General features: G+C 41.1%; 1 protein-coding gene across 1 annotated transcript; it reads right to left on the bottom strand.

Annotated features, from left to right (window-relative positions):
- Positions 1-515: 515 nt before the first annotated feature.
- On the bottom strand, positions 516-22,830 carry mpz (myelin protein zero). The gene is made up of 4 exons (XM_055151878.1): positions 22,785-22,830; positions 12,731-12,897; positions 6,539-6,752; positions 516-745 (listed from the first exon to the last, which is right to left on the bottom strand). Exons 1-4 carry the CDS (start codon positions 22,828-22,830, stop codon positions 516-518), a joined length of 657 nt encoding a protein of 218 aa, XP_055007853.1.
- Between the last annotated feature and the right edge of the window lie 3,727 nt (positions 22,831-26,557).

The raw sequence follows: 26,557 nt of genomic DNA on the forward strand, positions 1-26,557 counted from the left end.
GGCATGTCAAAAGATCAGATATATAACAATTTTAGGAGCACATATCCAAGTGGCCTGGGTCACATTTGAAAAAATTGGATCTGTGTCGGATACAGATCAGATACAGGTCGCATAGTGACGAAAAAATTGGTTTTGGGTCACTTCAGGCTGCAGTCTGAACGTCGCCTTAAAATGCCTATGACAGGTGGAACAAAACATTTCACTATCATTATATTTAAGATTTTACTAAAGATTTACTGGCAATTTTACTTCCTGGTTGGGAATCATGGCATCATACTAGGGAATTCCATAACGGTTACCTAGCAACCATAAAGTTACACAAATCACAACTGAAATTCAGAATAAAAGCATATTAAACATGTTTTTGCGTTCAAAAATTTAAATTGAGAAATTCAGCGGCATTTAAAATCCAAAATCTGATTAAACAAACAATTTTCTATGTATTTCTTATTGCTCATGTTCTTAAACAAAGTGAAATCATATTATATACATATTATGAGCATTAACACAGTGCATCATTTGGCCTCCCCTTTGGCCACGCACGTCTCGGTGCCCGGGATGGGCTCAGGTTTGACTTCGATTCCGTGACACAGAGCCCATGAGCAAGGCACTGACCTGACGTTGAGGCTGAAGACGCGGCGAGCCACCAGGAACCTCATGAGGTAATAAATGACCACGATGAGAATCAGCAGCCCCAGAACTGTGCCGATGATGGAGCCGGTGATCACTCCGGCCTGGATGGGGACTGTGGACAGAGGAGACGGGTTAGGATCTCAACCACATTCACATTTAAAGACGCACTGTGTAACTTTTCTGGTGGAGGGTCCATCACCTTCTTGTTTGATATGTCATTGCTCTGCTCTGCTTAGAATGTCCCACAATATGACATTAAACAGCTCTACTTTACATTTATTCAATTACAGGTGGTTTTATAGCTCAAAAACACCTAGAAAAACAGGCATTCTGACTGAGAGCGAGGTCGCCTCTCCACAGATCTGATCTCCCACAGAACATTAGACATCTTTTGGATGATCATGATTATAATGCGTTCATTGGTCCAAGACCAATTCTGGACTAAATGATGTGCAAATTATGATCACTATTTGGACGTGTAACTATGACTGCACTTGGACATCAGTCTGCAGTTAAACATTTGAACCGTGGACTAGGGGACTTCTTCTGGCCGTCATGGGGACGTCTAACACAGGTGCAGGAAAATGATTATATTATTAATGAATACAATACTTTTATTTTGTATTTATGACAAAGAGCAACATTGTTGTTATCAGTATTATTCATTAATATTAATTTTGATTATTTGTGATTAAACATTTATTATTATTATTATATAAATATTTTTATTTGAGTACATGATATTTTATTGTCTGTTTAATTAACAAATTTAGGTATTTATGTGTATTTTTTTATTTATTTGGGAATGCAGTTTGTGAAATATTATGGCCTACTCATACAAAAATAATTATAATTCTATGGGCCTATGAGTTCAACCTAAAAGGGCGACACTGGTGGAGCTGTAGTGTAGCTCATTTCATGTTCATAGAACGTTTGTTCACTGATCTGAAGGTCGGTGGCTTGAATCCTGCTCTCGACATAAAACATCATGGGTTGAACGTCAGATCCACCGACCCACAGACATGAACATTCACACAGACGGTGGCTCCACTTTTTTCTGCATCACTGTAGGAAAAATAAACAGCAATACTGGACGTTCAGAAGATGTTGGAACAAAGCCATCATCTGGTGTCACAGTCTGCTCCTTCACTGGACCGAGATCACACGTACAAAAATGACACTAACAAGACACATTGATTAAACATTTCTGTAACTTGGTCTGGTTTGGTCTCCATGAAGATAGAAAGGTTTAATGCCATACTTTGAAACATTCCAGATAAAGCAATAGCATCTCCATGGAGAAAAGCATCTGATGAATCCTCCACCAGAAAAGTTACACAGTGCAGCTTTAATGTTACCATATGACACTATTTTCTGATCCAGTGTAGTTTCCTCATCACAAACAGACCTGGAGTTGTGTTTTGTTTCATTCACACATGTTTAACACACAAACTCTGCAGATTGAGGCTGAGATCTTCTCTCAAACACAAAACACTCTGTTCCACCTTGTGATGTCATGTGGTGATACAGGAAGTGTTATGTACAGGTGATGTGGACACAGAGACACAGGAATAACGTGCAAACATTACACAGATGTTCTTCCCTCAATCTGGGAATCAAACCTGTGACCCTCCTGCCACGGGGCGAGACCCAGACGAGTATGTATCAGGACTCCACAGTTTGTCACATAATAAATGATCAGAGGACAGAAAGAGGAGGAAGAGGAGGAGGAGGAAGGAGGAGGAAGAGCTCTGAGCAAAACTCTGACATGAAAGAAACACAGACAGAGGTGAGAGAGAGGTGAAGACAGGAAACAGGAAGAAGAGAGAGAGAGAAAGAGAGGGCAGAGACATGGGAGAGAGAGAGAGAGGAGGGGAGGAAAGAGGGGAGAAAGGGGAGAGGGAGGGAAGGTGAAAGGGAGGAGAGGGGAAACAGAAGAGAGAGAGTGAGGAAGGGAGGAAACAGAAAGGGGAGACAGAAGGGAGAGAGAGAGAGAAAGAGAGAGAGAGGGAGGAAGGAAGGAAGAAGAGAGGGGAGACAGAGAGAGAGAGAGAGGGAGAGAGACGGAGAGAGGAGAAGAGAGAGAGGAGAGAGAGGGAGAGGAGAGGGAGGAGAGGAGAGAGAGAGGAGAGAAGAGAGAGAGAAAGAGAGAGAAAGGAAGAGAGAGGAGGAGAGAGAGAGAGAGAGAGAGAGAGAGAGAGAGAGAGAGAGAGAGGAAGGAGAAGGAGAGGAGAGAGAGAGAGAGGGAGGAGGAGAGAGGAGAGAGGAGGAGAGGGAGAGAGAGGAGAGAGAGAGAGGAGAAGAGGAGAGAGAGAGAGAGAAGAGAGAGAAGAGGAGAGAGGAGGAGAGAGAAGAGAGAGGAGAGAGAGGAGAGGGAGGACAGGGAGACAGACAGAAGAGAGGGCGGGAAGGAGGAGAGACAGAAGGGAGGAAAGAAAGAGAGGAGAGAGAGAAAGGGAGGGAAGAAAGGAGGAAGGGGGAGAGGGGAGAGAGAGAATGGAGAGAGAGAGAGAGACAGAGGGAGGAAGGGAGGAGCTAGGGGAGGTAGAAGAGAGAAAAAGAGAGGGAGGAAGGGAAGAGAGAGAAACAAAAGAGAGAGGGAAGGAGGAGAGACAGAAGAGAGGAAAGAGAGAGAGAGAGAAAGGGAGGGAAGAAAGGAGGAAGGGGAGAGGGGAGAGAGAGGGTGGAAGAAGGAGAGAGGGGAGACCGAGAGAGAGAGAGAGAGAGAGGGGGGGGGGGGGGGAGGAGGGGACAAAAGAGAGAGGGAGAGAAAGGAAGGGAGGAAAGAGGGGAGACGGAAAAGAGCGAGAGACGAGGAAGGGAGAGGAGGAGAGAGGCGAGGAGACAGAAGAAAGAGTGAGAAAGAGGGAAGAAGAGAGGAGAGAGAGCATAGGCGTGATAACACATTGTAAAGCACATATTTACATTTACACATATATAAAGACGTGACTCCAGTCAAATGAAGCTCATAGAGGCCAGCAGATATAGGGGCGAATTTGGTGCCATGTTCCATATTAAAGACGTGCACTGTGTAACTTTTTGGGTGTGAGTTCATCACCTGCTCGTTTCCATGGATACATCATTGCTCTGCCTGACATTAAACATCTCTACTTCACATTTAATTCAACTACAGGTGGTTTTAAAGCTCAAAAACACCTAGAAAAACCGACATTCTGACTGTGAGCGGGGTCTTCTCTCCACCAGAAAAGTTACACAATGCACCTTTAAGGAACAGGAATGGATTTAAGGACAAAATAGTGAAATAAAAAACACCAGGATCACGTAGAGCGGGTTAATATGAACATTTTTAAACCAAAATGACGACGCTCACAGCAGCAGTTACAGAGAAAGGAGTGACAATTTTGTAAAGTAAGAGTCGATGGAGCCAGAAACGCTCCCATGAACACTTCCTATTTGGAACGCAGCGCCTACAAAGAAGTAAACCATTTTTAAATAAACCGTTTCATTAAAAGGTATGAGCTGCAACAAATTTACAGCAGAATGAACCAATATTTACCCACAGAAGCTATTTATCTACAGCTCCGATCTTACTTTTCTTGATAAAAATGGCTAAAATATCTCCAGTTTTGCAAAGAAAACGAACACTCCACATGATAAATCCTGAAGCCCCGACACACAGAGACAGAGAGACAGGAAACACACCATAGACCGCACACACAAACGCACACGGCTAACCTGCGAGCCACAACGTTCCGCATTCGAAGTGAGCCTGGGCGCGCTTCTGCTCCATCGACTCTGGCTCCGGTTCGCTTTGTTTTGAAAAACCGTCTCCAGTCTCTCTGTAACTGCCGCTGTGAGCCTTGTCATTTTGGTCTTAAAATATAAGAAAGATAAGAAATGACTCTGCGTGATCCTGGGGTTTTGAGTTCACCATTTGGTCAAATCAAGATGAGCGTTAATAAAAAAAAAAGACCAACACGGCGCTTTCTGTATTCAGGACGTGGCTGCTTGTGTATTTCTGAAGCTGTGGCGGTTCTGCGGGAGATAGAGGGCAAATGAAAGTCAAAGTTTACAGTGAGCAGAGGAAGGAGGAGAGATAAGATACAAGGGATAAAAGCTTGGAGATAGAACGGAGTAGGAGGAGGCACAGATCCTAATCTCAAACACATGAAATTATAATTGATTTTATTTCACTGCACAGCGGATGCACTGCTCGGGGTGGGCACTAGGGGGCGGGATGGAGGGGAGGGGATGTTTGATACAGTCTGAAGCACAAACAGATGAATTTTTACTTGAGTATGGAATAATGTGTACAATCCGGAACAGTTGTTTTTTTCATGAAATGTTTGAGTAATCCTTTATTTCCTTCCTTTAGTTCAGTAGAGATTGGTAATTCCAGGACTGAAATTATCCAAATAATTCTAGTGAAGGTGTATGGAGTTTAAAAACACAGTGGAGCACTTCCTGTATCACATGTTGAAACAAAACACAACTCCAGGTCTGTTTGTGATGAGGAAACAACAACAGTAGATCAGGAGGTAGTGTAATATGGGTCATTTAAAGGTGCACCTCGATGAATTCTCTGATATTTGTGAGAATCCATCTTGACCGGCTCCAGATGTTGTGATTCAGAAGTTCAGACCAATCACAGAGCAGTGCTGTAGTTTGGGTGGAGCCAAATATGAAGTGGTTAAAAGAACCAAAACAAAAGGTGAGGTACTTCAAGCGCCAATATTCCATTATTTTCTGATCTGTTCTAATGTAGTTTAATCATCACAAACAGACCTGGAGTTGTGTTTTGTTTCATTCACACGTTTAAAACACAAACCCTGTAGATTCACCCTGCGTTCGATTATCTTCTGACTCCCACTTGGACCTCGGATTTGACATCACGTCCGAGTTTGAAGTGTATTATTTTGTTTGGCGTGTCAGACTACATGGATTATGATTATGACTGTTCCCTCATCTTATGCTGACACTTTAATTTTTGAAATTTGGCACTTCATTTTATGTTATGATTTCTCTTCCATTACAACCTTAGGGATGCTAACGCCCGTTAAATCAAGTATTTGTTCAATATTGGCCTCACCACAACACCGACTACCAAACCCACAGGCAGTGATACAGACGCGGTAAAGTATTGCAGTAACACGAGTGACTGAAATTGTCATTTAAACCTCCAAAGTGTCCGAACACAATGAAAACACTTCATATTTACACGTCACATTGGACAGAATCTTTGCTTGGTCTACTTTTTCTGCCTCCGCCATTCAAGTCGAACTGTCCCAGGAAAAGGGGCGTGTCACATGTGTCACTAGGCAACTTCCTCAGAAAACCGATTCGGAAGAAGAATCGAATGCAAGGTTAGTCTTTCTTGCAAACAGAAAACGCCTTGTGATGTCATGTGGTAATAAGGCAAGTGCTCCACTGTGTTTCTAAACTACATACACCTTCAGTAGAATCATTTGGGTGATTTCAGCCCTTGCAGAGGTGCATGTGGGCTCTGTGGGAACCGCAAAGCAGGACAATAATGGCACCAAAGAAATCAAGTGCTATGAAAGAAGAATGCAGGCAATCCAAAAATCCCTAAACTTTATTATATCGGGGGAGTTCATTAAAGTGGCTGATAAGCAGTTCATCTCTCTCATCTGAACTCAAGGTAAAAGGAGCTGTTCATTTGAAAACTACTGCTTCATGACATCACAAGGTGGAGCAGAACATTTACACTTTGGTGATGTAGACAGACTAATAATAACGTGTGACTCAAATATGTGTGAATGAAACAAACCACAACTCCAGGTGTGTGTTTGAGGAGGTAATAACATTCTAACCGGGCTAAAAGCTCTCAAGAGTCCATTTTGCGTAATATAGGACCTTTAAGAGGTTTTAGCAACACCAAAATCAACCAGAATGAATCCTAACTTTTCTTTTTCTTCTTCCTCACCTTTCTCAAACACGAGCAGGCGCACACTGGAGGGGCGCCCGCTGATGTCTGGGGGGTTCTTGGCGTCGCAGGTGAAGGTTCCGTTGTCTCCGAAGTCCACGTTCTTCAGCAGAATGGACCCGTCCCGTCGGCTGGGGTTACCAACAAACTCCAGTCTGTCTCTGAAGGGGCCCTTGTTGTCCAGGTACGGCACCCCACCAGTGTAATGAAAGATCTGGAACCAAGAACATCTGCTTTAACTGGGTTCTTTTGGTATTGGTTCAAGAAATGGTGATCAAAATCATAGAGTGCATTCCTGGCTCCATCGACTCGAACTGTGGCCCCTCTCTCTGTAGCTGCTGATGTGAGCCTCGACATTTTGGTCTTAAATGTTCATATTAATCCGCGACACATGATCCTGGGGTTTTGATTTCAATATTTTGTTTGTAAATCAAGATTTGAACATTAATAATTGGTCAAATCAGGTGCCTTCGATCCCAGAGGTCACTCCCGCTAGTGTTAGTAACAGGTTTGATTGACAGTGTTGCCAGGACTAAACCAGAACTAAACTAGGGCTAAACTCACAGCAAAAAGAGGAGTAATTGACTCTCACAGATTCAATTTTTACATTTTCTCAGGGTTTATATGAGTCCAATCTGTTCTAGAGTTATTTTTTAACATTTTTGGAAATGTTAATCAAGTAACACTGGACCAAAGTTCCTGTTTAACCCCAAAATCAAGAATTATATTAACATTTTGAGAGTAAACAGCTAAACGACACACAGAGGTGTTTTATTTTTACACTTTATTTTCGTTAATTTAAGATGAAATTATGAACAAAACTGATTTAAACTGGTCTTTTCTTGCTGAAGTTTGAAGTGGTGGGTGGGAGGAGCCAAATTAACACTGAGGGAAGTTGAATTAACACTAAAGGAAGTTGAATTAACACTAAGGGAAGCTGAATTAAAACTAAGGAATGTTGAATTAAAACTAAGGAATGTTGAATTAACACTACGGGAAGTTGAATTAACACGAGGGAAAGTTAAATTAACACGAAGGGACGCTGAATTAACACTAGGGAAAGTTAAATTAACGTCAACCATATCAACTCTGGCAAATAACCCCAACTCAAACCCCCATTTAACTTTCAAATACTTAAAATAACACTTTTTGTGTTAAAAACGACTCATATCATCAAAATATTTTACCCTGAAATTGTAACCCTCCAGTTTTGCTGTGTATGACAGAAAGACTAAACCAGGTCTAAACTAAGAAAGAAGGACTAAAGAAGGACTGAACCAGGACTAAACCAGGACTATCAGCATTGGTAAAAGAAAGGGCATTACTTTCAATAGCCTCACTCTGGATTGGCTGGTTGGTTGCTATGAAACTTGAGGTCACAATTCCAAATATGGAACTGTGCTCCAAATTAGCCGCTGTAACTGCTTTCCTCCACAAGCTTCATTTAATTGGAGACACTTTTTTAAACAGTCTGTGATCAAAACCAAACATCTTTTCAACCTTTTCACATCTTTTCATGGTAGGGCTGCGAGATGAAAAGTGCTGTACCTGATGTTTTCTGTCTTAAAAACATGAAAAACTGAACTATTTCATTTGAAACAGTTTGCAGTGGTTCAAAGTTCTTCCTCACTTACTTTATCCATTCAGAGCGTCCTCATTATTCACCTTGGTGAGTTTAGAAACACTTTTAACAACTTTCAGAGATCATCACGGAAAGCTCACAACTACAAGCATGCCAACGCTCACTTCCTGATTCTCGGACAATAAATCCTCTATAACTACGCCTTTCTCCATTTAAATATTGTACAGAATCTGAAGGTGAAACAGTGACTCCTTACAGCTGAGTCTGCCCATTGAAAAAGTCCTAACGTGTTATAATTTTTGAACTCATAATTAATTTGACCAAATACTGGACAATTATAACGTGAACAATGTGTGTTAATAAAGGACAGAGCTCAGCTGTGATCAGATACACCCCTCTCCTCTAAAGGACAAGAGAGTTTTTATGAGAGTCGGACTTCAGGCTTTTGAAGGAGTCCAAGAGTGAAAATGAATGAATATGTGGGTTATAAGAACTAAACCAGGTCTAAACCCAGGTCTAAACCAGGTCTAAATTAGGTCTAAGATAGGTTTAAACAAAAAAAAAAAAAAAAGCATAACTAAACTAGGACTAAACCAGGTCTAAACCAGGTCTAAACTAGGTCTACACCAGGACTAAACCCGGTCTAAACCAGGACTAAACTAGGTCTAAATTAGGTCTAGGTCTAACTAGGTCTAACCTAGGTCTAAACTAGGTCTAAACCAGGTCTAAACTAGGTGTAAACCAGGTCTCATCAAACAAACAAAACTGGACTAAACCGGGTCTAAACTAAAAATCCAGGACTAAATTAAGAAGTCAGGACTAACCCAGGTCTAAACTAGGACTAAACAAAGAAAGCACAACTAAACCAGGAATAAACTAAGAAACCAGAACTAAACCAGGTCTAACCTAGGATTAAGCTAGGTCTAAACTAAAAATCCAGGACTAAATTAAGAAGCCAGGACTAAACCAGGACTAAAACCAGGTCTAAACAAAGAAAGTAGAACTAAACCAGGTCTAAACTAACATAGCACAACTAAACCAGGACTAAACTAGGGAACTGGGAATAAACCAGGACTAATCAGATCTAAACAAAGAAAGCAGGACTAAACCAAGACTAAACCAGTCTAACTAGAACTAACCAGGTCTAAACTAAGAACCAGAACTAAACAGTCTAAACTAAGAAGAACAAACTAAACCAGGTCTAAACTAAGAAACCAGAACAAAAAAAATCTAAACTAAGAAACCAGAACTAAACAAATCTAAACTAAGAAACCAGAACTAAACCAGGTCTAAACTAAGAAAGCAGAACTAAAACAAGATCTAAACTAAGAAACCAGAACAAAAAAAAACTAAACTAAAAACCAGAACTAAAAAATCTAAACTAAGAAACCAGAACTAAACAGGTCTAAACTAAGAAACCAGAACTAAACCAGGTCTAAACTAAGAAAGCAGAACTAAACAAAATCTAAACTAAGAAAGCAGAACTAAACAAAAATCTAAACTAAGAAACCAGAACTAAACAAAATCTAAACTAAGAAAGCAGAACTAAACCAGGTCTAAACTAAGAAACCAGAACTAAACCAGGTCTAAACTAAGAAAGCAGAACTAAACAAAATCTAAACTAAGAAACCAGAACTAAACCAGATCTAAACTAAGAAACCAGAACTAAACCAGGTCTAAACTAAGAAAGCAGAACTAAACCAGGATTAAACCAGGACTATACCAGGACAAAACCAGGTTTAAGATAAGAAAGCAGGACTAAACCAGGACTAAACAGGTCTAAACGATGAAAAGAGTTTCTATTTGTAACAGTGATCCCTCCTTTTTGATAGCAGTGATATCATCTTATTGCAGTTAAATCTGAATGTTCAATAGTATTTGACAAATGCACCATGAAAAAGCGTGTGCAGAGATGAGGAGATGGGTCACACAGCCAGGCTCCAAATGAAAGCAAAGGATTAGGCTGGTCTGGACTCTGGGAGGGCATCCGGAGTAACAGATAAAGACATGAGAGAGATGTGGAGCTGATAGGGCGACTGAAGCACAGCACAGTTTAGGAGATATGGCCACTTTAAAGAAATACTGCGTTTTTTAGATTTAGCCACTGATCAGAATCTCACAGTTTCATAGAAAGAGGAGAGCGGGTTTTTAAGGTTGGGTTATCTGTTGGTCAAAATCTAGCCTGTTATACTTTGTTATGAAGCATAGGCTCTTTATTACAGCCATTTAATTCAGTTTACAGTTACCATTATAATGATAATTGTAAACTGAATTAAATTGAACTAAAAATCACTGAGCTAAATGATAAACCATATTGAGATTGCAATGTTTATCAGAAACACAACCTTTTCCCCCAAATTGCACAGTCATAAAACCAACTAATTCAAATGCTGTCAAAATAATCACGAAATGCTTCCCTGACGCTGGAGGATGTTGTTTGGACAGAAACATTAGACTCGCTTACTTCCCTCTCTCTTGTGTCCTCCTCATTTGGACCATTTTCATATTCTTCTCTGTGATTTTCACAAAACTTGTGAAGAGTGCAGCACATGATATTGTTGATTTTGGAGATATGAGTCATATCTTTTCATGAGGCACCTTCCCTTTAGCTGACCAAAGGCCCTCTTCACGGTCATCCATGCCCGGCTCAGACGATGATTAAATGAAGCTTGTGCTGGATTGATGTGGTTCTCAGGGTAGGGCTTCATTAATCAGGGGAGTAAGGGGTTTGCTGCGTCTCCAAGAGTTAGGACGGGCACATCCACCTCTCCTAAGCTCTCTGTTAAGTTGGAGAACAGAGTACCAGACTAGCTACACTCAAACAAGGACACCCTGAAATCATGCACTCGTCCTGCCCAACTCAAACTGATATCCCAAAATCAGAGGCGATGGTCTACCACTCCCTGCAGGATGACAAAACAGAATCCTTTGCAGTTGTAGTAGTCCTCTGGGCTGTCAAGAGGGGCTAAAATGCTCATGTGGGTGCCATGTACAGCCCCAGCACATTGTGGGAAAACCCCACTGATCCTGGAAGTTTTGCATGATTGCTCCAAGTTCAAGTTCAGGTGGAGTTTTGATGGTGGAATGTAACAGGATTTTTACGATTATGTAGACTACATGATTAACAAAGGTGATAGCAGTTGACTGAACTATACCAAATAAATGTGACATAGTGTGGAGCTCAACATTAGTTGAGTCTGGTGACACGACCGGGCCTCAGCACACTTCATTTGGCCCAGTGTGAGTGTGATAGAACCCTGCGCAATTGTGCTTGAGCACGGCACAGTTGTAAAGTCCTAGTGTGAGTGCTCTTAGTGGAACTAATTGGAGCACAGGATGTTGTCATATGTGGCCACAAGCTGCAGATCAAACTGTGTGATGGAATGAATACTCCCTGCCATAGACCTCTTGTCTCAACCCTCATGATGTTAACTGAATGATGCATTAAGTCATCACTAATTTGTACCCTTTGTATCATGTTGTTAGACATACGTACCTCAGACCACATCACATTTTACTCTAATGTAAATGTAATGTAACGTTAATATAATGTAATGTTAATGTTAATGTAATGTTAATGTAATGTTAATGTGTAATGTTAATGTAATGTTAATGTAATGTACTGTGTTGACTACTGAGATTCGCAGCACGTGGGCAGTAGAGCCGGTGTTCTGTCTGTGGAGCTCTGTATTCTTTTTTTAAACCTACTGAAAACCATTCTGTGGCCTTCACCTCTTTTCTTCTACAGTAACCAGAACCTCATGATATCCTGATCTAAATGTGTCATGTATTAGTAGTTAATATCTCACTGAAGTTCTCAAACCTTAAACATAAAACACCATCAATTAGCAGATAGTTTCTACATGTTTAGGTTCCATATTAGGAATAGAAATTTACTTACGGACAAAATAGCAAAATAAAAACCCCAGGATCATTTAGATCAGGCATATCCAAAGTATGGCCCAGGGGTCAAATGCGGCCCTCAGGCAAATATTTCTTGGCCCTCAGGCCTCAGGTGAATTGGCCCAAATGATCTTGCATCAATTAAAAATTAACGTTTTACTGCAATTTTTTTTGAAAATTTACCTTGATAAAGCTAATATTTCATATTTAGTGTGTGGTTTTAAGGATCTTAGCAAAATAAAGACTGATGGCTCATTCTAACGTGTTAAACATCTACATATTGCAATTATTCACTGTACTGAGCACCAGTCCATGGCCCACAATCAGCTCTCTGCTTCTTCTGTGTTTAGATATGTGGCCCTTGATGAAAAAAGTTTGAACACCCCTGATTTAGATCCTGATTAAGATGAATATGAACATGTTAAGGCCAAAATGACGAGGTTCACAGCAGAGGTGACAGTTTTTCAATGTAAAGTGAACTGAAGCTAAAGTCGATGGAGCTGGAACTGCGCACATGTTCACTTCCTATTTGGAACATGGCTCGCAGATTAACTATGTCCATTCACACTCTGTGGGTTTCCATCTGTACTTTAACCCTGTTTTGTCCAACTCAAATGAATCTTGTGGCCGTTTTCTCTGGAGCGAGGGACACAGGGTGAAGTGTCTTGCCCGAGGACACAGCGTCAGTGTGGTTTGTGTGGTGTTACCGAGACGGTGTCCCTGGATCCGTCCGGTCTGTAGGTCCACGAGAAGGTCACGTCATCAGAGGTCCAACGCCACGAGAAGAAGGAGCACGAGAGCCGGACGTCCGAGCCCACCAGGGCGTGCCTCTCCCAGCCCGTGTAGATCACTATGGCCTCCGTCTGCTCCGGGACTGACGGACGGAGAGAGAGAACAGAGGGAGGGGGTGGAGGAGGGAGAGAAGAGGGAGTAAAGAAAGAGGGGATGAAGGAGGAGAGAGGGGGAAGAGGAGGAGGGTGGAGTGGAGGAAGGAGGAGGAAGAGGGAGCGAAAACAGAGGGAGGAATGATGACAGAAAGAGGGGGAGGAGGGAAGGAGGGAGGGAGGAGAAAAGAGAGAGAAGAGGTGGAGGAGGAGGAGGGATGGGTGGCAAAGATAGGGAAAAAAGGGAGAAGAAGGGGGAGGGGTGAGAGAGGCAAAAGAGAGAAAAAGAGAGGGGAGAAGGAGGAGAGAGGGTGGAATGGTGGAGAGAAAAAAAGAAAAGAGGGAGGAGGATGGAGGTGAAGAAGAGAGAGACAGAGAGAAAGGAGGGGTGAAGTGGGGTAAACACAGAGACATGTATGAGTGTAAACAGTCACCAGAAAATACCCCGTACTAAAGCACTGCCACATGTTACTTAGCAACCAAACTAAACATTAAAAGCCCCATCAGATTTACCTGAGACCTGGGGCCTACAGTTTTGCAAGAAGTTTAAGCTCCCAGCACACCATGTCTCCATACTTTACAGCGACATTAGAGTGGGGACATTTTACATCTAGCAGTTACCATGGCAACACAATGCACACATTTGAAAACACTGATAATAAGTTTGAAGATAGTCTGAAAACTCACTCAAGAAAACTGATGTATTGATTTGTGTTAGATTAGAAGAGTGGGGGTGAGTTTAAATAAGTTTTCCTTTTTGGGCAGATTTTTTGTTGTTATTTCTGTTTCGATTTTACTAATGTGACATGTTCCACTGTAAAAGAATGTACATTGTTTATTTGCGCAAAATAACTCACTAAATTATGTAACTTTTCTGGTAGAGCAGGAGTGTCAAACTCAAATTCACAAAGGGCCAAAATTAAAAACTGGGACTAAGTCGTGGGCCAAACTAAAAATTTACTGAAAGATTTCACCCACATCTGCATGTTTTCTGTTCTTTTGAGATAATGTTAAACCTTTTCTTGTTAAAATAAATGTTTAATAATAGTTTTGCTTAAACATTGAATCTAGAAAAAGCAGAATATAAAATAATAACAACATTTTAAAGAAATAATGTCTCTATAGTCGATCTGTAGCTGGCGGGCAGCTCCAATTAGAAATGCGCGGATGGCGGTTACAGCCGCGGACTCCGCTGAAAAATAATATTTTAATTAAATTCGGGGGGGTGGCGGTTTCACTACTCAAATAAAAAACTCTGAACTCAGAGCAACTGGGAGGAGATCGAGCGGATGGCGGGCGGGTGCAGTTTTGAAAACTGGTCAAAAACTGTGGTGCAAATGGATAGCGGGCGGATGATGAGTTTTGCGATGCGGTTGAAAAAGTAGCCCATCCGCGCACCTCTAGCTCTAATACATATTTAATATGATCTCACAGGCCAAATATAATTATATCACAGGCCAAATTTGGTAGCCAGGCTGACGCCACCTAGTGCCTCCGCTCAATTTCATTTCTCTCCAGCGACTAGGTCAGGGCTCAGAATACACTAGACAGAAGTGTGAATCCAGGTTCTGGCCAATTAGCGAAGAGCCAGACATTGCATGTTGGCAATGATTCCTGAGATTGAGGATTTAAAACCGGAACAAAGAGAATGTTTGGTGAATTTTGTCAAGAGGAAAGACTTTATTGTCCTTCTTCCTACAGGATTTGGGAAAAGCTTAATATACCAGTTAGCCCCGTTAATGGCGCATTACATACGTCACGACCAAATAGCAGCGATTGGTTAAAATTTTTAAAAAAGTACATGCCTACCATCGAATTAACGAATCCTAATGCTACGAGGTCAGATGGTTTCTACGAAGTGAAACCGGCTAGAAATTTGGCCCCCGGGCGTGAGTTTGACATGTCTGTGATAGAGGGTCCATCAGATGCTTTTCTCCCTGGAGACTGACATTAAACCTTTCTGTCTTCATGGAGACCAAACCAGACCAAGTTACAGGTCAGATCTGTGGAGAGGCGACAGTCAGAATGTCTGTTTTTCTAGGTATTTTTGAGCTCTAAAACCACCTGCAATTGAATAAATGTAAGTCAAGCTGTTTAATGTCATACTGTGGAACATTCCAGGTAGAGCAATGACATATCCATAGAAACAAGCAGGTGATGGACACATTTTCAGGAGTCTGTGATCAGTCTAAGCGTTCAGGAGTTTGTTCAGGAGTGTTTAGGAGCTTGATTTTCAACAAAAAGGTTAGAGTGACCAACTGAAAAATGCTACTTAAAAACTTCAGACAGAGAGGTGCCCCTAGTTAGCTCCACACCTCCAGGGAAAGAGTGTGCATGTCCTCCTTAAAAGTGCACAGAAATTAGGAATCTAACCAACAACCTCCTCACTGAAAGAAGACAGGGAAAACATGCAAACTCCACTGATAATCCAACCAAACTTTCCCCGTGTAAAGTGCGTAAGAGTCTGAAGCGGAGGGCGTGTGTGCGGTGAAATAACAGTGCAGTTCTTTTCTGTTTTTTTTAAATGACAATTATGAATTCAGAATTTCAATTTCAGCCTCAAAAATCTTGTAAAAATTCTACAACAGATCCATTGTGTTGTGAATGGTCCATTGTTTCGTTGAGCATCTGAAACCCTCATGAGAGATTCACTTGTTCTGCTCGTTAATGACCGTATTGTATTTGTCCTGTCTACACTTAAAGGTGCACTGTGGAGCATTTCAGGTCAAGAGCATCGCGCTTCCATTGTCTCCATGGAGATGTCTGGAATGTCCCACAGAGGAGCATTTAAAGGGCTCGTATTAGACGATTACGCAACTTCACGGTGATTTTAAAAAGTCCAAATTATAACAGTATTGATACTTCTCGTCAACGTTCCCTGGGAGTGTGAAGCTAACTGGAAGCACTGCTCTGTTTGAAGCTCGTTACTCAAACTAGACTTAACTCTCGTGAACACAATCTGACCATAAAGAACTGACTTGATTGGAAGTACAACAGGTGAAGTGATTTGTGCTGTAAAACAAGTCTCTCAGCCAGGATTAGCCCACAGTTTTTCAGTTAGTCACTCTCAAATTTTAGTTGAAAACGATTGTATTCAGGTGAAATACAAACCCAGAGAGACTCATTTAAGAGGAACTGGTATATATCAACAAAATAAGGTCAGGACTAACTAGACAGGCTGGCGTCACCTAGTGCCTCCGCTCAATTTCATTTCTCTCCAGCGACTAGGTCAGGAATCGAAAATACACTAAACAATTTGTAAAAACATCGGAAGTATGAGTTCAGGCACCAGCGAAGAACCATACATTCTGTTTTGGCAACGATCGAGGATTTAAAGCCGAAACAAAGAGAATGTTTGGTGAATTTTGTCAATGGGAAAGACGTTATTGTCCTTCTTCCTACGGGATTTGGCGCATTACATACGTCACGACCAAATAGCAGCGATTGTTTAAATAAAAAAAAGTACCCGCCTACTGTCGAGCGAACGAATTCAGACTGTTTCTATGAAGTGAAACCAGCTGATGAATCAGGCTAAGGACTAACATCAAAAGTAGATGTTTATCAGTTAGAGGAGTAGCTCTATGGAATAGTCTGGATGACGATTAAAAGGATCGACATCAGTAAAGACATTTTAAAAATATACAAATTTAATTCTGCAAACAAATACAGAGCGCTAATGAATGAATGATTTAAAGACATATTCTTACTACACAGAGACACAATAAGATAATAATGTAGACTCTGTAGACTACAGAAGCAGGTTAGTGTAAAATGAGGGTCATCAAACTAAGGCCCGCGGGCTGACTCCGGTCCTCCACGCCCCTTTGACTGGCCCCCAAGCCCCTCTGCCCCCACCACTTGAACTGTCCCTATGAGGCAATCCTCAAAAGTTGACATGGCCTACTTTTTAAATTTACTTTTTGGCAAATAATAACGCGTTGGCACCTTGTATTTTGTTGCTTTTTCAGTTTAAATAATTATATTTATAAGAAGTATTTTATTTTAATAATAATATGACGTATTTACATTTGCCGCCAAATTTTCCCCACATGACAAGCTGGAGATCAAACAGTGAGAGTCGGACGTGCAGAGTTCTGTAGTGCAGTTAAGGACAGCAAAATGACGAGTGTTAGAACAGTTGACAGAGAGTGCAGAGTTTTTGAAGAACAGTGGATGACTGATTACTTTTTTGTTTTGTGTGGCGTTTTTCAAAGAATATAATCTGTGTCGTCAGGGTCATACACCCCGACCCCCATCACAGTCAGGAGCGATAATGTGGCACAGAGAGAAAATGTTTTGGTGACCCCCGGTGTAAAAGATAAATGTTGATGATTTTGAAGTAAAAACTTGTTTTTTTTTTCTTTAGGTGTAGGAAGAGGAATAGAGTTTACTCAAAAGAACTGCTGTACTGAACTCATGAGTGCTGTTATTACTACTGTTGTATATATACTTTTTTTTCTCTGTTCAGTCCAAGTTGTTGCTTAGTTTTTTTGCTGACAGTCGTATTCTTGGCATTGTCATTTGTAAACAGGGTCAGACATTCATACGTGATTTCACTTCAGCCTTAACCCCTTTGGTCATAGTTTTATGTGAAATGTTTTTAACAGTGTGAAAGAATTTCTGTGTTATTTTAAATATTATGAATCATTTCAAATCATAATCATTTGTGTGTGTGATTAAAGTTATCAACAATTGTGTTTTTGGGTTTTTCCATATGTATATCATATGTCCTAAGTTAAAGAACTCCTGACTCATCAAGCTAATCTACTGAGTCGCCCATGAGAAGACAGCTAAGGGTTTTTTCCCTCATGTGGTTAGCATAAGTTTTTGGGAGAAAACTGACCTAATTGTTTATCACCTGGAGCCTGTAATCAAGTGTGAGATGGGGGGGTGGTTTAGCCTAAAGATTGTTGGCATGTGATCATTGTAACCATCGTGTGATATAACATAATGTACTGTATTGTTATCTGTGAAATGACAGCAATAAAAGCTGCTGTTGGGGAGTAGCTGTCAGAAGAGTAGGGGTCAGACAGTGTTACGGACAGACTCGGACAAGTATAACTAAACTGTCGCGTTTTGGTGTATCTTATTTAATGTAATTTGATGTCTTAGGGTAAATTCCCTGACAAACAGTCTATTAAGTACATGATGAAGTACATGTCTGAAGAAAATATACTACTACTACTACTACTACTAAAATCAAACTCGTAAACAGGACCATGAACATTTGGACTGACCACAGGCTCCTGAAATTACACTCTATAAATACATTTTATATTTTTTCTTGAGTTTTCAGACTATATTAAAACTTCTTCGACAGTGTCTACTAATGTGCACATTGTGTTTCCATGGTAACTGCGGAACATTCTGCCAATAAATAGTGAGCGTGCAGTAGTGTACAGTAGTTAGTCTGTTATAATAAATATTACAGACCTTGTATAAATGGTTGCAAAGGAAGAAGTGTTTAAAATTTGATGAAGTCATAATTTCAGATGGAGAGCAGGGGCCTGTGTAATAAGAATCATTTGGATGATTTTTCACTCTGGAATTTCTCATCTCTGCTAAATTAAAGCTAAAAGGTCATTGTTAACTTGAAAACTACCACTACATGACATCACAAGGTGCAACAGAGCATCATGAGTTTTGAAAATGTAGTCAGATTAACAAACCAGGATTACTCCAACATGTGTGAATGAAACAAAACACAACTCCAGGTCTGTTCTGAAGGAGAGAACATGGTGTAAAGCTCAACTCTCTATCATCCATTTTGTGTAATACAGAATCTTTAAAATCTACAATAACTAAAAACTTCTGATCCACAAATGTTTCTCTTTCTCTTTATTTGTTTGGGATATTCTCCACAAACTTGCCACATTAATCTTAAATTTTAAAGTCCTTTCATCTGACAACACTCACGCCTTGATATGAACCATAAACCAGGTCAACAAATCACAGCGAATCCCACCATAGAGTTCTGACCTGTCACTTTAAACTACATCGTTTCAGCAATCTTGTGTTGTCATGGGAACGCGACCCATTTACATTTTAATAATTACACTTTGCGTTCCATCATCTTCCGACTCCCACTTGGACCTCGGCTCGGACGTCACATCCGAGCTTGAAGCGTATTATTATGTTTCGCGTGTCGGACTACGTGGATGATGATTATGACTATTTCCTCGTCTTATGAAAACGCCGCCGCTTTAATTCATTTAATTTTTGATTCATTTTATGTTATGATTTCTCTTCTGTTACAACCTTAGGGAGGTTAAAGCCCATTAAATCAAACACACCGACTCCCAAACCCACAGGCAGTAATATGAGTGAAACTGTCATTTAAACCGCCAAAGTGTTCAGTAACAGTAATCGAAATATCGTGATATTGTATCGTTAAAGTTCTCATAACAATATCATGGACCATCACAGTATATCGAATTACAAGTCTCTTTGCTTAAATTAAGAGTTATGACGCAGAAAAAAAAAGAAAAAAAAAAGAACTACATAGACCATGATCCTTTGCTGCATTTCAGTGCAGACTACAAGAAGAAATAACAGTTGTAGTACTTTTAAATCTTAGTTCTTTGGATTAAGTCTTGTCGAGGCATTTTAAGAGAAAAAAGTATCATATAAACAGTTTTGTTCACTTCCACGAAATATCGCATTAAATATCGTACCGTGAGATGTATATCGTGTAAATATCGTAGCGAGAGATTTGGATATTGTTACATCCCTAATCGTGAACCTCCCCACCATATCATGAGCTTTCCCGCGATATCGCAATAAATATCGTACCGCGAGGTTCATACCGTGACGATATCGTATTGTCAGACTTGGATATCGTTACACATCTAGTCCAAACATAATGAAAACACTACATATTTACACGTCACAGTGGGCGGAGTCATCTTGAATTTCGACTCCTTGCTCTGTCTACTTTTTCCGGCACCGAGGAAAACGGGCGCGTCGTTAGGCAACTTCCTCGGAAAACCAATTCGGAAGGATAATCGAAGGCAGGGTTAATATCAGTAGTATTGCCATGTTTATTTTTTATTTTTACGATCATTGATGCTATTATGTCAGTGTGCACCAATGTATGCGTCGAAATGGGGTGGGGAAAGTATGTAGAGGTTATCAAGCAAAATTGATATTTCTTCAGCTTTCATAAATGTTATAAAGGCATTCCTCGTCAAAAACATGTCTGAAGAGGTTTTGAGTCATTTAGCGATCTCTCCCGGGCCCTATTCAAACCCTCCTCATGGCTAACTGTAAGATTCTGTCCAAGGCTCCTCCCACAAGCCTAAATCCCCCATGCTCCCACACGGCAATTCTCCATAAATATACAAAAACATGATCCAAAAGTGTACACTACGACTTCACAAACCTGATATGATGTGCAGCAGTTTCATTAGCGGAATAGAGCATTTCCAACATTAAAGGAAACATGGTGATCTAAAAGAAGTCAAATACCTCTTCTTTAAGACAATGGCAGATTCAGATGTTTTGCATGGATGTCTATGGCAGAATGTTCATCGGTTACCATGGTGACACAATGCAAAGATTACAAAACACAGCCAAAAAAAACAAAAAAGAAAGTATTAAGATCGACAGAATACTCAAAAAACATTAGCTCTCAAACTCCTTCTGGTCAAACTGCGTTAAAAACAAAGCTCAGTTTAAAATCTAATTTGAGTAACAGAGCTTCAGACTTAGCAGTGCCTACAGTTAGCGTCATATCTCCATGGGATGTTGCAAAGTATGAATACAGTCCCAAACAACGTGTGCAGAAGTATGTATATAAATTAAAGTACATGAAGTAAGTTTGAGTGTTAAACTTTGAGAGTCAAGAAAGAACAAATCTTATTCCACTTAAAACTGCAATGTGGAAATTGTGGTCATGGGCCACCTACTCGTCTCCATGGTGATATTACTGTATTGTCTGGAAGGTTCCACACTATGGTATTAAACTTATCTATCTCCATGGACAAGCAAAGTGTTAAGGTTCCAACATTTGTCAATTTAAAAATGTCTGTAACTAAACAAAATCCACTCAAATCAAACCAAAAGTCCTGAGTTGTTTTCCAGTGTGCACTTCAGGTGAATACAGAAAAAAATAAATAAAAAATAAAAAAATAGAGCAATCCATTTGAAACTTTACTGTAGTTTGCTCAAATAAATGTAAGAGAAAAATGTATTACAAGTTTTTAATAATTTTATGTTTCCATACAAAAATTTGGTATTTCATGTGTAAAAAAAATGCCGAAACTGAAAATTTGGGGGATTTTCAAAACAGAAACATGGAAAGACCCTGGTTTAAATTTCTTGCTTCATTTTATTGTCATATTTTATACAAAAAAATATACAGAGAGGATTTAGAATTTTATTAGTATTTGGCTAAACTAGATCAGGTGGTAGAAAGAAGTAATAAATTTTGATACTTATGTAAAAGTACAGGCACCTGAGCAAACAAATACTCAACTAAAAGTACTACATGAAAAACTCCTACTCCTACTCCTATAAAAATGTATTTCAAGAGTAAAAAGTAAAAGTATTCTGAGCAGATTTTGAGATCTTATAAAGCCTCATATGTAGAGATTTTGATTAATTCTGGCTGAAATTTGCTCAAGAGAAACAAGATCTTTTTTATTCTTGCTGTTTTTATTTGCTATATTTTAGTTTGCTCATATTATGAATGTGTTCAAAATAAACCCTCAGCTTTTTCAGCAGGTCTCAGACAATAATAAAAAGTACTTTAACTTCTCGGTGTTGTTCAGAAGTACAGATACTTGCTGTCAAATGTAGTGAAGTAAAAATAATTAATTTAAAATCTACTTAAGTAATGTACAAATACCTACAAATTTTACTTAAGTACAGTGCTTAATTACTTTTATTTCATTATGTTCCACCACTGAAGAGTTCTGACTGAAAAATTTTGTCTCATTTTTTGGAATTTTCCATCAAAATCAAAGTCTGAGGTTGTAAAGTTCGATGTTTAGGAGCCGTTTCTGTACAGGCTGATCTTTACGTCTCTTCGGGAGAAATGTATTTGCAGAAACAGCTTTTGAAGTACAACGTGCAGAATTCTAAGTTCACTGAATTAAATATTAAAACATCTTTCAGTGCAGAGCGAACGATTTCAGTGAGCGCTTATAAGTTACGAAAAAACTCAAAATTGGCGAAAAAAGTAGTGTCTCCTTAGAGCGCGTTTCACGGATTCATATATTTTTCTAACTCTGACTTAGTTTGATGGAACTTGTGGTCAATATTTATCAGTTTTATATCAGTTAAGTCTCAGTCTGTCGGAAAAAAAGTAGATAAAACAAACAAAAAGTTGGAAAATACAGGAAGGAGCAGCGAGTTCTAAAACAAAATCCTTTTCTCCATTAAAATACAGACAATTTACGCACAAGGAAGCCATTTTTTGACATTTTAAACACTGAATCAACAAAATTAAGTTGTAATTTACGTTTATTTGTGAAATCAAAACTATTGTGGAATCAGTTTTGACCCTTGTTAATGTTTTGGTCGCTTAACTAAAATTGCACGAAACTAGAAAAGCGTAGAGTTAGGGTTAAGATTTTGAAATATAATGATGTTAACTGCGATTTAAAGAAACAAGTCATCTAATCTGTCAAATTCTTCAAGAAAAAACGACAAAAAAGGAGCAAAAATGTATATCATATTCCATTCAAGAGTGACAAGCTGAAATCAAAATCGAAGTGAGGTGAACTGTTGTAATTTTTCGTAAAGTTTCGAGCATTTGTGTGACTCTACTCTACCAAAAATAGCGGGTTATTTTGTGCTATAAGTGTGAGTTTTTGGTTCCAGAAATGTATTAGTCCGTACTTTCGATCTAACAGTAGATGGAGCTGAGTTTTACCTGTTCCCAGGAATAGAACTGAAGCTAGCGCGAGGATGGTCAGCATGGTGGAGGTCTTCGGTCAACTGCCCAAACTGAACACAAGTTTAGAGAACAGCAGAGAGGAGTGAAGGAAAGGGGCGGAGAGCAGAGAGAGGGAGAGAGGAGAGGGATGGGGAGGAGAGGAGAGGAGAGAGGGAGGAGATAGATGAGGAGTGAGGAGAGTTAGAGAGAGAGAAAGAGAAAAAGGGGGGGGGTTCGCAGAGTGGACTGGAGACAAGAGGAGCGAAGGAGGTGGAGAGAAAGAGCAGAGAGAGGAGAAGGAAGAGGGAGAAAAAGAGGAGAGGAGCAAAGGGATGAGAGAGAGGACAGAGTGGGAAGAGAGCGCAGAAAGAAAAGTGAAGAGGAGAGAGAGAGAGAGAGAGAGAGAGAGAGAAAGAGACCGCACCCTTGAACTGTCCTGACCCCGGCTCGGAGAATCACACGAGATCATTATTTCAACATTTATCCATTTCATCCGCTCATACAAGGACTTCCTCTCCCCAGACACTTCTCCAACTCCCAAGAAAAAAAAGAGTCCCTCCAGTGTTTCCCTACTTATACTGAGGGAGTGATACTCACCGACGGCACTGCTCTGTCAGATTTGAATCTGGGTTTTACTTTAACACAATTTGACCAGAGAGAAGTGACTTAGCTGGAACTCCAACAGGGAGATGATTTGTGCCTAGTGTAACCCGGGCGATTTTCAGTGTTGTGTTATGGTGGTCGGTGTTGTGGTGGTCAGTGTGTTGTGGTTGGTGTCGAGGTGCTCAGTGTTGTGATAGTTGGTGTCGGTGTTGTGGTGGTCGGTGTTGAGGCGGTCGGTGTTGAGGCGGTCGGTGTTGAGGCGGTCGGTGTTGAGGCGGTCGGTGTTGAGGCGGTCGGTGTTGAGGCGGTCGGTGTTGTGGTGGTCGGTGTTGAGGCGGTCAGTGTTGAGGTGGTCGGTATCGTTGTGGTCGGTGTTGTGATACTCGGTGTTGAGGTGGTCGGTGTTGAGGTGGTCGGTGTTGAGGTCGGTATCGCTGTGGTCGGTGTTGTGATACTCGGTGTTGAGGTGGTCGGTGTTGAGGTCAGTATCGCTGTGGTCGGTGTTGCGATACTTGGTGTTGAGGTGGTCGGTGTTGTGGTGGTTGGTGTTGCGGTGGTCGGTGTTTTGATTGATGTCAGTATTGCGGTGGTTGGTGTTGCGGTGGTCAGTGTCGGTGTTGCAGTGGTCGGTGTTGCGGTGGTCAGTGTCGGTGTTGTAGTGGTTAGTGTTGCGGTCGGTGTTGGTGTCGATGTTGTGGTCAATGTTGGTGTTGTGGTGGTCGGTGTTGCGGTGGTCAGTGTCGGTGTTACGCTGGTCAGTGTTGATGTTGTGGACGGTGTGGTGTGTTGGTGTTACGGTGGTCGGTGTTACGGTGGTCAGTGTCGGTGTTTTGCAGACGGTTTGTCGGTGTTGCGGTGTTCAGTGTCGGTGTTGTGCCCGGTGTTGCGTGTGGTCAGTGTCGGTGTTCGGTGTTGCAGACGTTGTCGGTGTTGCGGTGTTCAGTGTCGGTGTTGTGCCCGGTGTTGCGGTGGTCAGTGTCGGTGTTGCGCAGACGTGTCGGTGTTGCGGTGTTCAGTGTCGGTGTTGTGTCGGTGTTGCGGTGGTTCAGTGTCGGTGTTGCGGACGTGTGTCGGTGTCGGTGTTGCGGTGTTCAGTGTCGGTGTTGTCGGTGTGTTCGGTGTCGCATGTTGTTTGACGGTGTCTGTGTTCAGTGTCGGTGTTGTGGTCGGTGTTGCGGTGGTCAGTGTTGGTGTTGCGGACGTTGTCGGTGTTTGCGGTGTTCAGTGTCGGTGTTGTGGCCGGTGTTGCGGTGGTCTGTGTTGTAGTGGTTAGTGTTGCGGTCGGTGTTGATGTCGGTGCTGCGGTTGGTGTTGTGGTCAGTGTCGGTGTTGTGGTGGTCGGTGTTGCAGTCGTTCATGTTATGGGGATCACTCACTTAGCTAGAACTCCAACAGGGAAATGATCTGTGCTTAGTGTGATTTTTGGGGTTCTCTGCGCCTCTCTGCCTGAGTGGTTTTGCAGTCAAATATCGCGGTACTTCGTCGCGAGTTCCTGCTGAGCCTCCGTGGGATTACTTCCATTTAATATGGCGCGCTCTGCATATGGTGGTGTGTGTGTGGTGATGCTCAATGCAAAGTTGTCAACTTTTATGCATGAAAAACAAAGAGGGAACTGATGAGTCCATTCATTGCTATTCCTCTCAGAGCTAATAAGCTCGTGCTAGCCTCCGAGCTTATGAATGGTTCGCTTTTATTTATAAATGCCGCCTTGTATTATCATGACATTTATACGGATATTTATCCAGTGCTTTGTATTAGCTGCTATGTAGTTTATCCACCAATCATACATGGTACATTAGGATGACCAGATGTCCCAATTTCCTCGGGACAGTCAGTTTTGAGCCCTGTGTCCCCTGTTGTATACAAGAAATGTCCCAGGTGTCTCTGTTTTTGACCAATCTGATCCCTGACAACAGTAACGAAACGCATACATTGTCATTTGTTTAGGTCAAATAGAGAAAATCCGCTTAAAAATGACCAAAACACACAAAAAATGTGACTATACTGACTCAAATGTTGGTCACGAATGAGCCAAATGCAACAGTTTTACTAAATTCCACACTTGTTTCACAATTTTATTATTACCAACCACTACAAACCTAGAGTGTCCCAGTTTTTGATTTTGAAAATCTGGTCACTGTGTTTGTGCTGTGAAACACGTCCCTCTCAAATAACATCACAGTCACTCTCACCTTTTTGTTGAAAATCAGACTCAGAGTTTTGCCGCTGTTTACATTACGGTTATTATGTGAGCATCTGTTTTTTTGTGTTCCTCCTCCCTTTGTGTTTTCTTTTGTGCAGGGCTGGTGTGTGACGGGGCGTGGTTGGCAGAGTGGCACCTGCAGCTCATTCCAAATCAGCTCGCGTATAAAGACCCCACTCTGACTTCTCTTTGCTACTAGATAATTCCATCTCAAGTGGTGGTGCTCTCCGCTTTCTGTTCAAGTGTCAATTCTTACCTGTGCGTTTACTTACCTGCAAATCTGTCTCCAGGTCGTCTTGCCGGTGCCACTGCTGCTGATCTTGGACCAGCCCGCCCCCAGCCTGCCTCCATCACCACAGCCTGCAACTATCCTGTAAACAAAACTGTTAAAACTTTCCAGTCTTCGCCTCTGCTTTGGGGTCCTCATTACAAAAAGCATAACATGTTAGGTTAGGCAACATTTATGGAATACCCTAGTGCAGGGGTGGGCAAACTACGGCCCAGGGGCCGTATGCGGCCCTTTAAACCTTTTAATCCAGCCCGCCGAACTGGAATAAATTACAATAATAAACCTTGTTGATGTTTTATTTGTCATGCATTTCCAGCGTTTCCCAGTAGATGGCGCACTATATATACATTGAGTTGCGGCGTGTTATGTTGGCCGCAATGCTTTATGGGAAAGTGTTCTTACAGGAGTTATTCGGACCATGAGTGAAGTAGTTGGTGTTTAAGATATAAGACTGCACTGCTTTCAGTTCAAGTTGGTAAAAATTAATCAAAGAAATCTGTGGACTCTGAGTCATAATTATGAATATGTGCAACATTTTGGAGTCAAGTATTACCATACTTATAGTTTGCGGTTTAGGGGCGTGAGCATTGCTTTTGAGCTGTTACCAGTCATACCCGAAAAAGGTGAGCTCACGATATAAATTCACTCGTGGTGTGAAGTGGAACAGGTCTTAAC

The sequence above is a fragment of the Boleophthalmus pectinirostris genome, unplaced genomic scaffold (genome assembly GCF_026225935.1).
Source record: "Boleophthalmus pectinirostris isolate CB_2022bp ecotype Guang Dong unplaced genomic scaffold, ASM2622593v1 HiC_scaffold_16, whole genome shotgun sequence".
NCBI lineage: Eukaryota > Metazoa > Chordata > Actinopteri > Gobiiformes > Gobiidae > Boleophthalmus > Boleophthalmus pectinirostris.